Below are 16,827 nucleotides of genomic sequence, written 5' to 3'. Positions count from 1 at the left end.
AGTTTAAGATTGTTTTTGTACCCCTTACAGTTTCCACAGTGTGTTGAAACTCATCCTGAATTTCAAATATGATTCATTTTTAAACAACATACCAAATTGTTTCTATATATGTGTGTGTGTGTGTGTGTGTGTGTGTGTGTGTGTGTGTGTGTGTGTGTGATTTAGACCTTTTTCCTATACAGTATGGCAGCAAACTGAAAGATGGCACTTGATTAATTAGACAGTAGAGTAGCATGTATAAATAGCATATCTATAACAATGGGAAAATTGCTCACTAGTACAGCAATCTGTAGGACATGACTTTGGCATGGAGGAGAAGTTGTTTTACATAAGCAGTGTGTTATGGGTCAGATTGACCTTTGTTAAGTTTGTACTACGTGTGTAATTGTGACTTGAATGCCCAAAACCAGATGGACTTTGTGTTTTTATTGTGTTGTCTCCAGGCTGCAGTAAGGCTTAAACTCATGGAGAATTCACAAGGCCAGGGATCTTGTGTTTAAAAATAGAACAACAAAATAGAAAGGGGAAAATATTATCATTTCACAGCTGCATAAGGACAATTAGGCTATGATGTGCCTGGTTTACTGATGCAAGAAAAAGGGAGTAATGGTTTGAGACACAGGTAAAAAATGACAGCACAGTGGGGAGGTTAGATGCTCTGTGTGTGTGTGTGTGTGTGTGTGTGTGTGTGTGTGTGCGTGTGCAAGAATCTGTAGATGGATGTGTTTTCTCATTTGCATTAGCTCTCTCCATCTTCTCTTCTACCATGTAAAATGCAAGTCATTTGTTTATGCTAGTTCTGACTGATTGCCTCACTTATTCCAAATGACTGGTCTGAAAAATACACGATGCTCTTCATGGCACTGTTGACTGCTAACGTGAGCCATCCTCCCTCTGCCTGTGTCTGAGAGAATGGAAGCGAGAAAGACAGATTACAGCACACAATATTCACACTATGTTTAGAACCAAAAACATAATTAAAATTAAAGAAGGTAAGAAGGAACTATAAAAAGTTGACTCAGATCTACTTTCTATAAGGCTACAATAGTAATAAACTGTATTCTTCTTATAATGCTCAAAATATTTATTTAGGAATGTAAGCATAAATACAATGACTGCTCTCTGAAACATATCAAATCATATATATTTTTTAAAATTCATAACATTTTCATGAAAATGTCAGATCTCAAGCGGGGGAATAGTCTTTTGTTTAGGTGAACTCAGTCGTGAATTATTTTAATGGTTTTTCGCACAGAACTGTGGAGAGAATGCTGCTCGACAGAACACAGTGGTTGGCGTCGCCTATTTTTGCACTATTTTGCAAAATATTGAATTCGTTTGTGATCATTGATGCAGAAACCATGGACAGCTTTCTCCAGATCTGTGGCATTGTCTGTACCAGTGCCAATGCTATGCAATACTACTGTGGAAAAAAAAGTTAAGCAGTGCGTACTGTACATAGTTCCAAATGAGTTATGAAATTAAGAGTTTTTGTTTTAAAAAAAGAAAAACTTAATGTAATGACTCTCTTATTAAATAAAGTAGATTGAATACAGATATCATATGCAATAATCACGTTTTTCTTTTACTGATAATCTTTATGTACTTGGACTCAAGTCAGAAAGTCTGACTTCTACCCAAACCCTAATGTAATACATGCAATCACTTCAAAGCAATAAATAAAGCTTAACACCAAAACCACAAGAAACATACTCCTGGTATTTTAAAAAGGCAAAAAGAAACCAAAGGAAACAAATATCTGACATTACAACAGTCAATACCATAGCATTTTATAGAGAGTTAAGAACATAACAGGTGAGTTATTATTGTAGAGCCCAGAAACTGATTGTAAAGTAAATTCCTTTTCATCAGTGTCGGATAAGCACTGAGTAATCATGATTGGAAACTTGTATGACATTTTGCTTCAATAGTCTCTGACTCCTTGGAATCTTCTTTCATTTTTGTCCCAATTTTGATGCTTTCCTTTCCGAGCGTTACTCCCCTGGTGACCAGCAGCTGCAGCATCCAGACTGACAATAGAAACAAAATGATGGGTTTTTCAGAGGACAATGTAATGATGTTTGCAATATAAATTTTGTTTTTAGTTATTATCAGATATGATGTCTATTTTAGGATCTTTGCTTATTAATTACACAGGCCAGATTGACTTTTCTGATTAACATTCATAATGTTAAAGGTTGTAATTGTACAAATGTAATAATCCACAGACACACAATATGCGTAGCATTCTTAATTTTTAAGCTACCTTTTAATTTAGTTAAATTTAAATGCAACATAATTCAAATTCCAAAGAAATTAATTTAAGTAAGCATTCACAAATTGTATAATATATCCATAGCTCCTTTTTTTTTTTTTTTTTTTTTTACTTCTAATTAAAAGCCTGGTAGCTTTATAAATGTATGTTTTTACACTAGCTTCTAAGTAGGCGTTCAGTGGGTATGGTTGTAGGCTAGTGTTTGGAAGGCTGTGAGTTAAAATTGTAGCCTCACCAAGCTGCCAATGTTGGGTTTTAATCTAGGGCTCTAAACTTTATGTGCTGTGTTACATCATGACAAACTTTAAACCAATTTGATTAAACATGTCAGCCCAAATTTACTTGTTGTTTAAAATGATTGACAAAGCCTGGTGCCACATGCATATCACATTCACACACCTCACATTAAAAAATAGCTAAAATTAGCTTTACAGTCATCTCATTTAATTATTGCACAGTAATATGTGGTGTAGTAACCAATTGGTTTTATGATTTTTACAGGTAAGGATTCATCATAGTGTGGCTGAAAGGATTAATTAACTGAAAAGACAGTTCACCTTTTGATAGCAATAGGTTGGATCCTACTACATACAATCATGATGACCTCTATCACAGTGAATTAAATTTTTTTTATTAAAAAATGAGGTAGAACTACTCTCACCCTTACCTGCACAAAGAGATCATGTAAACAGGAGTGAAGTCATAATATTTCTGTTATTGATGTGAAAGGGAACGTGACATAAGCAGCTAATTGGGTAGATCTTTTGCCTCTACATAGTACATAGTGCTACCCATCTTGTTAAATATCAAACAGAAGCTGTAGATAAAAACAACAGAAATCCAAAAAATAGATCATTATGAAAATAAATTGACTGGGGCTTTAAATCAATTTCCTGATGTTTCTAAATAGGATCCCTGAGTATGTTCCACCTTGCAGAAAATGAGTCTCCTTTTGAAACAAATAACCAGTAAAACAAAGTGGCATGTCAGAAATGATCATTAAGTACAAACCTGCTAAACTGACTTGTTAATTTATTGTCTTCAACCAGACTGTTTAGTTTGTAATAATCCAGAAATGTCCGGGCCACATTTTTACCCAGCTTCATATCTGTGTGTGCCTGTTAAGGTACTCAATTTCAAAGCAAAGTGATTACATTAATATCATCACAGGCAAAATAACACTGAGAATGAGAACATGTATTATTTAATTACCATATATTTTTCTAAGAACAAAAAATAAGGCTTCAATTCATTTAGCATGCTCAGATATTGGTTGCAATCCTAAATGTTTCCAGTGTCATGCTGAGGAGAAAATCTGTTTAGCTCTGACATTTAAAAGTGAAATCTCCTTAGGCACAATTCTTTGTATGTTGAAAGACTACATAAATCTATCGCTTTGCCTTCGAGGCCGTGCCAATCTTACGATGCAGACTTCATCGGAGCCTATAAATCTAGGCTCGAATGTGTTGCCATTAATTGAAATAAAAATAAATATATAAACAAAAGCCCAATTTTCACCCTTCCAGAACAAAAATAAATAGCTGGCTAATACCCAGCAGAGCAATGCACAGAGTAAAGAGCCAGAACAGCTCAGGCAGCGCTTGGCTGCTAGCGAGCGTAAATCAACCATGTTTCCGTTAGCCATGAGGAGAAAAATATATGCAGTTATTCACAGCTAGGGCTTTATTTAAATTCATACAACCGCTGCAAATACTCTGTGAGACTTTCTATATTCCGCCTCCACCACGACCACATTAGAGAACACATCTATTACCCAAAGCACTAAACCATAATGCTGGGAGGCCTTTTACAATGCGGCTGCACGGATGCCAATCTATTGATGCTAAGAGGCAAGCAAAGAACCATTATGAGATAAAACAACACAAAATCTCTTTATCTTTTTCTCATGGTCAATGGCAAAGAGAGAAAGCTCTTTACAATTCATGCAATAATGCATATTTTCTATTGTGTAATGTATCTAATGGGTTCATATGTTAGAAAAGAACATTGGTACTAGCTTAAAAAATTCATATTATTTACTATTTAAAAAAAATCAAGCAGTTTGGTTTTAAATTGCTACAGGGACATGTGTAACAAAATGCAACTTGCCAAGCAAAAAATAATTGGGATGAAAAGTAGACTGGAAAAAAGAATAGAACATTTATTTTAAATGTGTAGCAAACCTGTGTGTTGTGTTTAATGTTACACTGTTCCGAGAAAGGAACTAAGATGATAAATTGAGGCAGACATGTAATGTTTCACCTTTCGATGTCAGATGGTTGTTGATGTGCAGATATGACATGCCAGCCTGTCAAAGCTATCTGATTGATACAAAACCCCAGAAAGAAAAAAAACACAAGGTAGATTGTGCTTTAAACTGCTTTCCTCATATTATTTCTGCATGCAGTCAAATCCCTGTGTCCAGTCCAATGTAAAGTACACTATATTTCCAAAAGTATTGGGTCACCTGAACTTTCCTGCTGTAGGTGGTTCTTCTCCAAACTCTTACCACAAAGCTGTAGGCACTCAATTGTATAGAACATCTTTAGATGCGGTATAATAAAATTTAGCATTTACTTAAACCTGTTCCAGCATGGCAATGCCCCTGTGCTCAAAGTAAACCCCTTTAAGATATGGTTTACATGCTTTTGAGAAGAAGCTCTTGAGTGGCCTGCTATAGAGCTCTGATCTCATCCCTATTGAACACCTTTGGGATTAATTGGAATGCTGACTGCACCCCAGGTCTCCTCACCTAAATCGGTAACTGACTTTCGTAATACCCTTGTGGCTGATGAACACAAATATCCAATGGTACATTCCAAAATCTATTGGGACATCACATACCATACTTATGACCAGGTGACCCAATACTTTTGGAAATATAGTGTATATGGATAAAATCATGATCCTATTATCTCAAATGTAAATGTGAAAATAGTCATTGCTTTGTACAAAATCCATTATTTAGCCATTTGTTTTACACAAATCAATGGGTATTTGCAAATGTAGCCTTGTCTTATACATAATTATTTGGTGCCATATCCCACTGTTTTCCACCCCATTTTTAAAATATGCGCACACAATCTTGTACAATCTCCTCTGCAAAATAGAACAGTGAAGATTAAATTATATCACGTTCCTCTCTGATTTACTATGCCACTACTGTATTATTTATGATCATCTCATTTTCCAAACATAATGTGACAATTTATCAGCTAAATAAAAGTTGGTGGAAAACAAGGTTGCACAGCCCCTTGATTACCAGAGAGCTTGGCATCTGTTTTTGATCTACACCATTTTGGCTCTGAGAGATGGCAGTTTCTTTATCTTCCTTTTGCTCACTGTAGCCCAGACAGCCACTGCAGTGTGTGGCATCATCCTAGGCTCCATCCTTCATCCAGTGGGCTGATGGGAACTCTCTCCAGGACTCCGTTGCCTGTCTTCATAGCCCATCTGTCCAGAAACGCAACCTCTGCATCCCTCCAAAAACAAGCACTATTTTTGGATGCCAGGAAAAAATTAGGCTATAGCATCACATGTTCTGGAATCTAGCCTGATGGAATTATACATATACATCATATACTTCATATATATATATATATATATATATATATATATATATATATATATATATATATATATATATACACACAGCAAAGATAAAAGAGGGACTCCAATTTATTGAATTTCTTAGCCTGACGGCCATGGATTTAGTATTTACTCTACCTGGCAAAAGTATCAAAAACTACAATTTAGCCTTTCCCAAATCCCCATTATCCTTGGCATTTTTTGCTGTGACCTCAGAAAAAGTTTTGTGTTTCCCCTTGATCAACAGAAACTCCAGCAATTTGTGTTTGTGTGAGTATGCCCGCTCTCAGCAGCGACAGAAATAGCCCAGGAGCCTGCCGCGTACAGATGGCCTCTCAGCTTGTGATGTCACATCATGCACATCCGTACCAGGATTTGGGTGATGGACGGCCCAATGAGGAAGATGAGAAGACTTCATCAGCATCACAGCTGCAAGCAAGACCCTCCTGAGCTCGGATTGCCTGCTGGAAGTGAGCCAATGGCAACCTGGGCCACGCCAATAGGGCAATAGCAGTTGAGAAGTCACGAAGCTGCGGAAGTTTCCAAAATATTCACTGTCCCGGCAGGACATAAGGTGAGAGGTGTTGCATAATCACAGAACAAGATGGCTAGGCTTCATGGCATGAGTCTAAAAAAGCGCACAGTGGAGAGGAGGTTTGTGCGTCATTGAGTAGCCCTGGGAATCACCTTTAACAAACAGGCCAGAGAAGGGCAAAGATCTTGTTTGTGACAGCAAGGAAAAGATATGATTGATGACAAAGGGTAGCATGTGTTTATAACAAGAGGATAAAGATCTGCATTGTGAGCGTTGGTTTCTATTCATAGTGGCTATCTGGAGAGAGAGACAAAGGGGACTGTGCCTTTAGTCATTTATTTATGCAGTTAAAAATACTGAGGATTCTTCTTTCTGTCACATGAATTAAAATGAAATCTACTCTGTTTTGAAAACTGCTCTTTGTAATACAATATACTGTAATATAATTAAACTTTAGCTGCTAGTGCTTTTGTCTGGAGGTTTGTTCTATGATGAAGGACAGAAGTGGGCAGAATAACAGTAAAGCCTCTGATGTCATTGATGCATTTGCTGTTCTTAATATTATGTACACACTCTTTCCTAAATCGATTTGGCATCTTTGTTGAAACTCAAGGACGCACCTCCAATGGGGCTGATGAGACATGAGGGAGGCTTGGTTGGCAAATGATTTGTTTACCAGGTTGTTTATTCGCACCAACCCCTCAATACAGACAGACGGACAATGATACCCCAATGACAAGGAACAAGACACCATGGTCTTTAACCGACCGTTGGCTAACAAGCAGACAAATTAAGGCAATCAGCACCATCAATACAGCAGAGTGACAGGCTTGTCACCAGGGTGTCACAAACAGCCAATTAACAATGCTAATTAAAACAGCAAACAGGACGACACAAAGGGAGCTGGCATTGTCCCCCTGCAGCTCCTATTCACAGTCTGATGTGCCTCTCTAATGCAGGACAAATGAGTGCTCTTCAGCACAGGAGGTATTCATTTGGATGTGTGTATTTGCATTTCAGAGCTAATTTCATTGGCTAGATGTGTGTTCAGAGTTTGTCTGTTCACCTACACATTGAGTGAAACCTATGTACACCCTCTATTCATAAAAAAACACAGACACTACTATTTTAGCTGCAGAGAGTGGCCTGTTGTAGGCCTGTTGTGCCATCTGTATTAACAAGATGTGATGGCCACAGGGCTACAGAGGTTGCACTAAGTGGCTGAGATAAGCACTCGGGGGTATAGCATCCGATCTGAAAGTGAAGCTGGCGTGGCGTGATTAGCTGCAGACCACAACACACAGACCCCACACAATCATGTCCATTTCATGCCATAAAGTTCTCAAAGGGCAGAAAACTAGCGTAGCTGATGACCCTTTCAGAAAGAATCTACTTGAAAGCCAGAGGGAGAGAGAGAGAGGCAAGAGAGACAGAGAGAGAAATGATGAGGGAAGAAAAACCTATCAGTTCTTTATGGACCATAAAGGCCATTAGAAGTTTTCAGAAGTTAACTCCTATAGGACAATGTACTTTAAACTAACCGACTTTGACAACAACAAATAGAAGATTTCACCTTTACGTGTAGATTGTGCCCTGCATCAATACATGAAATCCATAGTTTTTACATTTATATATTTATATGTGAGATGGCCCTTTGATTTATTAACCATGCTAAGTCATTGTCATGAACAAGCATGTCTTGCATCCTGTTTTCTGCGTGTGAGTGGTCTTTTAAACATGCCAGTCAGGTGTCGTTGTCAGACTGATTCTTTAGTTCGCAGACAGCTGTCAGCACATGGAACAGCCAGACTGTCTTCTCCAAAAGGTGTGATTGATGTGGAGACCAGCAGGAATCACCAAGCTGTCTGCTTACACACTCTCTCGGCCTTTATCAATTTCTAAGTACGGCCTGTCCTCAGGACACAGCGCAACATTTAAGCAAGGTGACTCCAAAGCTGGCCATTTGACGTGGCTGATCGGTGCTTGCCTGAGCGGGACACTTATTTCCGAAGGCTGGAGATAACAGCTCTCTCAGTAGCCATCTGCAGCCTACAAGACAGTAGAAAATGGCATGATGGGTAAAGCAGTGAAAGTCCTCTCCCTCCACGCTGACAGGACGAGGGAAAGAACCTATTAACTTGTCAGACCATAAAGGGCAACATAGCCCATTCCGAATGGGTAACTTTTAAATAGGCTTTTCTGGAAAATGGTCACAGTAATATGTGAATAACTCTAAAGCATAAATGCAGCTCTAGCCTAACACAAAATGCTAACTCTGATTTTAAGGCTAACCTTTAATTTAACCTGCCTCTGGTGATGAAACTATGCATCCTTAACAAAACACTAAGACACGACACAGAGACTTGTTTCCATAGGAGTTTACTCTGCAACAAAACAAGGCAAGGTATTAAAAAAGTTGCAAAGGAAACTCTCTCCATAAAGTGCCCAGCTGAGTCTTGAACGAGCTCCCAGTTTCTCTCAGCTATCACCTGTCTCTGAAGCACTAATGATGGTCTGGCATCACAGTTTGCCACCCACCTTTTCAAAAGTTTCACAACAGCCCAACTCCGAAAAAAAAAACACGATGCTTTGAAGCTTCCAAGGTATTATCTGTGACCAATTAAGCTGTTGTTTGGTTGGTGGCATGTGGAATATGACAGGAAATTGTGCCCATTCCAGACGGCAAGAGCTTTTCTTACAATAGACAGGTCTCGTGGAAAGAATGTGCCATTAAATTGATCTTTATAATTACAGCCATGGCTGCTCTACAGATTTCATTAATCAGGCCTCATCACTCCAAAAGGTCATTCCAATCATACGGTCTCTTTTCTTTATCATCGTTCTGGACCTGAGATCAACTCTTGGAGATGCTTCCTTGCCAGCAGGGACATTAGTAAACCTATGATGCATAAGGGACATTTGACAAGCATAAGGATTCAAGTGCTAATGTGAAAAATGCAACATTAGTTGCACAGTACGACTCACTAAAGGTGCTGGAATACTTCACACTGCTTCTCTAGGTTCTTAAAATGTTCCATTTGTACCATGAGACAGAACAGTATGTCTGTATCTATGTAGGTATGTATGAATGTACGTATATGTGCATGTGATAAGTGTGTGTGCCGCTATGAGGTGTAAGTTCATTCCAGTACAGGTAATTACACTGGTGTCACTGTCACCCCCTCCCTCGTTTTTTTTTCCACTCTAAAGTGCCGCTTGTAAAAGGTTTTTGTTGGTGATTTGCACGCTCTGCAGACCTGCTCGCTGGCCCATAAGAAACGGCACGTCAGATTCTGTTGATCTCAATGACCCCAATCTTTGCACTACATACCATGCCAACTGCCCCCTGTCTAATTGGTTCTGCACTACAACCCATCTACACACACACCTGGACACACAAAGACACACTCTCTCCGGGTTCCCTGTGTCATTGGCTCAGCTAGTGTGTAACCTTCAGTAGGGGGTACCCCTTATTCATGCTCCATGCCACACCAGCCCTACAGTATAATCACTGTTGAAAAAGAGGCACTATTAGGTGGCGATTGACTGGCGTGTGTTTGTGGACACAGCATTAAACTGCCAACACTAACATTAGCACCCCTTCCAGTTTGCCAGTGCTCTGTCCAGGGCTAAGCAAAGTCAGGATAATTTTCAAGGAGAAGGGCATCACTGGCTAAGTTATGACTCTTCCCAGCTCTCTGTAAATTGCCTCTTTTTCCAGGCATCCTCTTGCTGTCACAGGGAAAATAATCTACAATGCTGCTGAGTAATTCTACATGGATGGGTTTCTTATTACTGAATACTAGCCAACTAGGCCTTGGAGTTGACAGTTCAGTGGAGCAGTGGACAGGCAGCATGGGGAAAATGGTGAGAAAGGGGAAAAGTTACAGCATCAGTCAGAGGCTTTATGGCCCCTTCTGATGTGAACACCAGATAAATAAAGAAAGAATTGCAAGAGTAGCCAGCAAATGGGAGACTGCTGGCAGATGGGTGTGTGACAGAGTGATACAGGCAAGAAACATTTTTAGAGATGGAGTGACACAGAGACACAGAGACATATACACCACTACATATATACAGTGTAGCCCTCTCCCAGCACTAGAGGGCACTTAGGTTACACACATCTTCCAGATATTTCACTTAAAAGCTTTTTAGACTTTGAACTCGAGTCCTTCTTATACAATAGCTTTCACCTTGTAATTCAGCTGCACAATAAGTCGGCACACAATTCCATAACAACACCAATATGCCAAAAGGTTCAACAACATTATATATTATTGTAAACAGATTCCATTCCCATGTGTACTGAAAGGTCATGAACATTTAGTCTTTCATATTCAGTAATCGCTTTATCCTGGGTAGGGTCATGGTGGGGCTGAAGCACCTCCAGGGAGCACTGCAAGACAGGGATTTATCCAAGATGATTTACGGATAGAAAAAGCAAATAAGACAGAGATGCAGCACAGGCTCATTTTTCTGCCAGTAAATAACAGCACACCATACACAGACCTATTAACACCTTATAAAAGCCTGTAGGAACCCACACGGATCCTGAGGCAAATAAAAACACTAAATTCCACATAGAAGTGAAACCAAAGCTGAAGAATAAACCAGTGACCTTGACCCATGAGGTGGGTCAGAAACATAGGAACAACATTTCCAGGGATTGTAAACAGTTCACATTTGACAAGAGGTTTTTTAAGTGCAACAAGTGTATTCACATTTAAATCCTAATAAACTCATCCCTATCAGTCTCTAACACATTTAGTTAATCCATGGAAGTCAGTAAGGTGTGATGTGCCAGTATGCCTTGTATGACGTGCACCCACACAATTCAAACAAAGCCTTGCTCCTTCATAATGAACTCAAAAATAATTAAGGAATCAATACACATTGTACCTGCTAAACACAGGGGCAAGGAAAAAAGAAATTTCAATAGACTGACTTTATCACTCAGGCCTTCATTATTGAGCTCTGCAGCTATGTGTTGTTTTACCTTGCACCCAGACCACTGAGAGATCATTTCAGAAAGGGAGACAATGACATGGTCATTGGTTTTTGCCTACAAAGCTTTGTACCATATAAATTCTGGAAAACCAGGTCCTTTTGTCACAGATGATCCTCAGGAGTGCTGGAATGCATTGTGCCTAAACCACTCAATGGCTACATTTGTAGCAGAGCTCTCAGGTAGAGATCGGATTTTGTTTGCAGCAGTCAGCGGATACAGCAAGATATAGTGTAGCTGCTTTAATTATTGGCTTGGCTGCACCAAATCAGCCCATAAAACAGTGCAGAATGTTGTACTGGCACTAAATTCCAAGGGAAATAATCTGCCTCCCAAACCAAACTCTTAAACTGAGCCACGTAGGACACACTGAGCCACCAAGCCTAATAATACCTGCATCTCCATGAAACTATAACAAAGTTATGTGCATCTATCGAAACCCAAAACTTGTTTAGGGATGATTCTACTCAAGTTGTCCTCTCTGTCAAGACTAAAAAAGATAAGCCTAAATACATCTCTGTCTTAGCTGATTTTTCCATCTGTGCATCAACCAACAGGTTTTACCTGAGGAGGATTAGAGAGAGAGAGAAAGAATAGGAAAGCAGTAAAACAGACACACATGGAAGGATACAGCTGTCCTCTGTGTATGGGATAGGCGTGGTGCTGCCTGCAGTCAGAAAGCTGTAGAAGGACACCTCCAGAGTGTAGCAGTACGATGTGTCATCCAGGAGACCTCCAAGGAAGCGCCGTCCTGTCCCTGCTTTAACCATGTCACGATTAAATGATGTACTAGACTGCAGTGAAAACACACAGAAAGAATTATTTGCACTTTGCAAACATAATGGATAAAAGTAACCAAAATCACTTTTTTTTATTACTTTATACTATTTTAATGCTAAATTTTAACGCAGTGGTCTGAAATGAAAAGTAAAGTCCACATTCTCTGACTCATTAACAACAAGAAGCTTGAAATGTTCTAAGTAGCCCAGGATCGTGCTACAAGTGTGTCTAACCTTGTAAGACATCCAAACTAATTAATTAAATACAAATATATCTCTCCACCTTGCTGCTGAACATGCACGCTGGCAATTCCACTCACCACATAAGAGATCTGTCTTTCTACATTGATATTTATAAACTAACCTAATTATGAAAGTGTTTTTATGTTTTTTTTTAATATATTTTTATTATTATTATTATTTTTTTTCCAATGCAGTACAGGCACTATTTACTTTTAACTAAAAAAAACCCAGCAGTTTGGGAAGCCTTCTACTGGAAGACATTTGTTATATGCTTTTAACCTTTACAATCCAGCAGATTGGGGCTATACATTACATAGCACCTAGATACTCCTATAAATAAATTCTGCACAGGATATTTTTCAGCATGCATGGCAAATGAAAATACATGAAGCATCATTTGCAGGCATTATTTGGACCTAGGCTCCTAAGCCACAATGGGAGGCTGCTTCTAATTTTCTTTAAGTCGTATTTAATTAAAGTTGTAACTTTTTTTGCTGCATTGTTAGTCAAGTTTTGGACACTTGCCATAGCTTAATCCCTTGTGCACTTTTTTATAACTACTAATTGAAAATGAATGGGCACAAACTGTCGAATGGTGAGTTCGCAATCAGTGAGCATGTACAGTGAAAGACACATTAAACACGAACCTGTTTACCACCCAACTCTTTTTGATAGAAATCCACTGAAATCCTACAACAGCACATTCTATGCACCATTTATCAAGTGTGAATTCAAGGTAAAATAAGAATACATTCTTTATATATGTGCCCAGAAATGAAGTACATAAAGCACAGTATATTGTTATGGAATTAATTAATTATAACTGGTGCTGGTACATAACTGAAAAAAGCCTCATCCTTTCTATAGTTAAATTATTGTTTAAAATCAGAGTATAACAATGGTGTGTGCATTATTATGCTTTAATAATTAATGCTATTTTTTTTTCTATGATAGGAGTCCTTGAGTGGGGGTTATGCAGCTTTTCTCTGTTAGCAACTTTCACTGTGTGCTTAGTCTGCACATTGTTGAACGTTCTGCGGCTTTCCTAGACTCAGTTCTAATGGCTTCATCAACATGCGGCCTGATCTGGATGCTGAATAGGCAAAGAGGCATGGCGAGAGGAAAAATACTGAAATGCCTGATCTCACTTGTGTATCAGCTTTATAAAAATATATAGTATAACCGATCACAATATAAAGTACATTATAATACAATAAGTACTTATATATATACTTACAGTATACTAAGATTTAGTAGATTATATTTATGTATAGTTCTATACTTGAGTAATAAATATAGATACAAATATTTTCCAAATTCCAAAGTTAGTTTTTTTTAATATAATAATTAATGCATTCTCACTTAAAGTAAGTTAAGTAAACTTTAAGTCAAATCTCAGATTTACTCTAAACTTTAGAATGTAAAAGCTAGCTAGTTCTTCACAAGCTTACTAACCTTATAGACCTAGACAATAGACACTAGACTAGAAAAATTTTGGAATTCTTTAGCCATTTAATTTTAAAGAAAATAGTCTAGCAGCCATTCCCAATGACGAGACCATGATCAACCCTGTTCCCAACAACCAATCACTGATCAACTAATCGTTGTTCACTATTCCAATGACCAATCACAGTTCACCATTTTCTACAATGACTACTCACTGATTACCATTGCACCAAAAACGAATCTTCAGTCTTCACATAACCTAATCTGTAAGTTGATATGCAAATAATCTTAACAACTTTATAAATATAAGTTTGTTTATGAAGTCATTTGCAACCTCTAAAATGTGTCGGCAATGCTGGTTTTCCCCTAATGCAAGAAGGCTACCAATCTGGAAATTAAGGTGCTTCTTTTGAGACACGTGAAGCTGTCAGAGAAGCACATGCTTGCTCTGCTATTGCCAAGATTCGGACTCGTTATCTCCCGACCACAAGCTGTGTAATTTACTGCTGTGCCACTCGAGCTCACAAAATGGTTTAAAAATGATTTGTTATGTCTATTGTTCACTAGAATCAAGTCAGGTCACCTTAATTAATAAAACATTTTTGTAAGACAAAGTGTTGGCTGAAGTGCCGGGCAGTTTATCAATTAATATTAATTAATCTACAGTAGGTTTAAAATCTATTTTCGAAATACAATTTAAAATGCTTGCTGAAAAGTTTTCCAAATGTGTTCAATACAAAAACTACTAGCATGAAAAACATGGAAACCTGATATATAATTTAATATAATGTAAATACTGTATTAATATATTGAAAATAAGCTTTAGAAGGATTGTAATAATGCCATATAATATCTCTAATTGGGAAATTAGTAGTCACACTATTTGCACACGGTTTACTTTGATGTAGTCTATCAAATGTAACCTTTAGATACATTTGATATACTAGACATTTACTTGACATTTAATGAGGAGTCTATGAGTATATATTATGCAACTGGGCTAAATGTTATAATATGTATATGACAGTGCTGTCAATGTGTGCACGGTAAATAAAGCAGGTTTTTTTTATAGGGTTGCTCTTTGAACCATTTGTGTCATATTTAAAGTAGTTGCTTGCATGCCTTACTCTGGTTGAGTAAAGGACAACTGATTAATAAATAGAGATTACTGTATAGTGTAACTATAATTTTCCTGCTTTGCATTATACTTAAAATTGGAAACTTTGCTTACATGGTCTGACTGTAACAAAAAAGAGAGAATGAGTTTTTCAGAGATATAACAAAGTAGTGGAACAATAAAAATAAAGCATTACAATTGCAAGAAAAAAAAATAGTACAATCTACAGCTCAGCGATTATTATTTTTCTATTACTACAAAACCTACATATATGTCCCAGGATCTTGGAAACAGTTATGCATTTTTTATGCTAAATGTTGGGAATTTAGGCAAAAGAGGAATCAAGTGCTTTAATAATTTTATGACTAGTTCACTATACATTTACTAAACCAAATATACCACCTTACACACTCTCTAGTTTAGCTTCTCTCTCTCTCTCTCTCTCTCTCTCTCTCTCTCTCTCTCTTACACTTACACACACACACAAATGCACAAACATGCACACATATGCAAACACACATTTACACTGTAGAACCCAGTGTTGCTCACCTTTTCATGTCAGCATTTAGATCATATCTTAAATATTGTGACATTTGTGTGTGTGTGTGCGTGTGCGTGTGTGTGTACGTGTGTGTATCATGAACTGAAACGAGTGTGTGCTGCAGTGCGCTCTTTGTATATGGCTGAGAGACGAGAAGAACTGCTGAATGGCTGACTGAACAGTAAAGGTTATTGCTCTGGCTATACACTCCTGGCAGAGCTGCGAAATGTCACACTGTGTGAGCTCTGAAGGTCATTGATGCAGGTCGGAGAAATTCAACGCTGAGAAAAGACAGTGAACTACAAATACAGCACTAAAGCTGCAAGATAGCTTAAAAGATAGCTCACTCTCCAGGTTAGAAACACCTGATATTAAGTTAATACGAATACTTCACTGCAATCAATAAATCCCATTTACAAACAATAGACACATCATATCTCAAAAACCTCCAAGTTTTACATTTATATGGTTCCAAACACTGGCAACAATTTCATTTAATTAGAAAATAAATGTTAGAAGTTCATATCTTTTATAGAAATTTGAGACAAAATTTTTCTGACAAGTGAGAAGCACCGTATAACCGGTTAGTTCTATTAATTTGATATTTTCTGCTTTCACACACACACACACACACACACACACACACACACACACACACACACACACACACACACACACAAACATACACACCCTCATCAGTATGCTGATCCTAACTTGTCTGAAAGATTGTCCATGGAGAAATGGCTAAAGACGTGTCCGCACACTTATAGACAACTCCTCAGCACTATTGAGTGTGTTTATCAGCTCACTGTGCAGAACTGAAAAGGTTAGAGGAAAAACATGAAAAACTTGATAATTTATGGAGAGAGTTGCACTTTAAAAAAAAAATGTTAAATGAGGGTCGGGTGAAGAGAGAAAAATGGTATCCATCTGCAAATGTGGAAAGAGCAGATACGTTTCATAGGGAACCTTTGCTAATAATTGGTATGATTTATTATACACATATTAATTCATAAGAAGGATTAAATAAACAGTTATGTAAGTCAAATGTTATTAGAAAACCTAATTATATAGCAGTGACACTTATTTAACTTAAAAATGACAAGGTTTTATTGATTATTTTGATAATCATATATTATTGTATAAGTTATGATTCACCATTATTAATAGTCATAAATAAAGTTTCATAATAATATGTTGAGTGTGATGCAGACTCACAAGAGAGAAGTCAGGTGCATTGTGACACAGTAGGCGAGGGAAGACGGCTTGTCTTTGTACACGCTCCTCCTCCTCAAACA

General features: G+C 37.7%; 1 protein-coding gene across 1 annotated transcript in view; it reads right to left on the bottom strand.

The window, feature by feature from the left end:
- Nucleotides 1-1,069: 1,069 nt before the first annotated feature.
- The window catches only part of agbl4 (AGBL carboxypeptidase 4), a 312,090-nt gene continuing 296,332 nt past the window's right edge, over nucleotides 1,070-16,827 (bottom strand). Inside the window, exons 10-13 of the mRNA XM_046871130.1 lie at nucleotides 16,748-16,827; nucleotides 12,035-12,197; nucleotides 3,287-3,383; nucleotides 1,070-2,030 (exon numbers count right to left, since the gene is read on the bottom strand). The exon at nucleotides 16,748-16,827 is cut by the window's right edge and continues 73 nt beyond it. Coding sequence (XP_046727086.1) covers nucleotides 1,925-2,030; nucleotides 3,287-3,383; nucleotides 12,035-12,197; nucleotides 16,748-16,827 — 446 coding nt within the window. The 3' untranslated portion in view covers nucleotides 1,070-1,924. The remainder of the gene's footprint in view (nucleotides 2,031-3,286; nucleotides 3,384-12,034; nucleotides 12,198-16,747) is intronic.

Source organism: Silurus meridionalis, chromosome 17, assembly GCF_014805685.1.
Source record: "Silurus meridionalis isolate SWU-2019-XX chromosome 17, ASM1480568v1, whole genome shotgun sequence".
In the NCBI taxonomy this organism is placed as follows: Eukaryota; Metazoa; Chordata; class Actinopteri; order Siluriformes; family Siluridae; genus Silurus; species Silurus meridionalis.
Note: the sequence above shows the minus strand (reverse complement) of the source record. Positions and strands in the feature narration are given on the sequence as shown.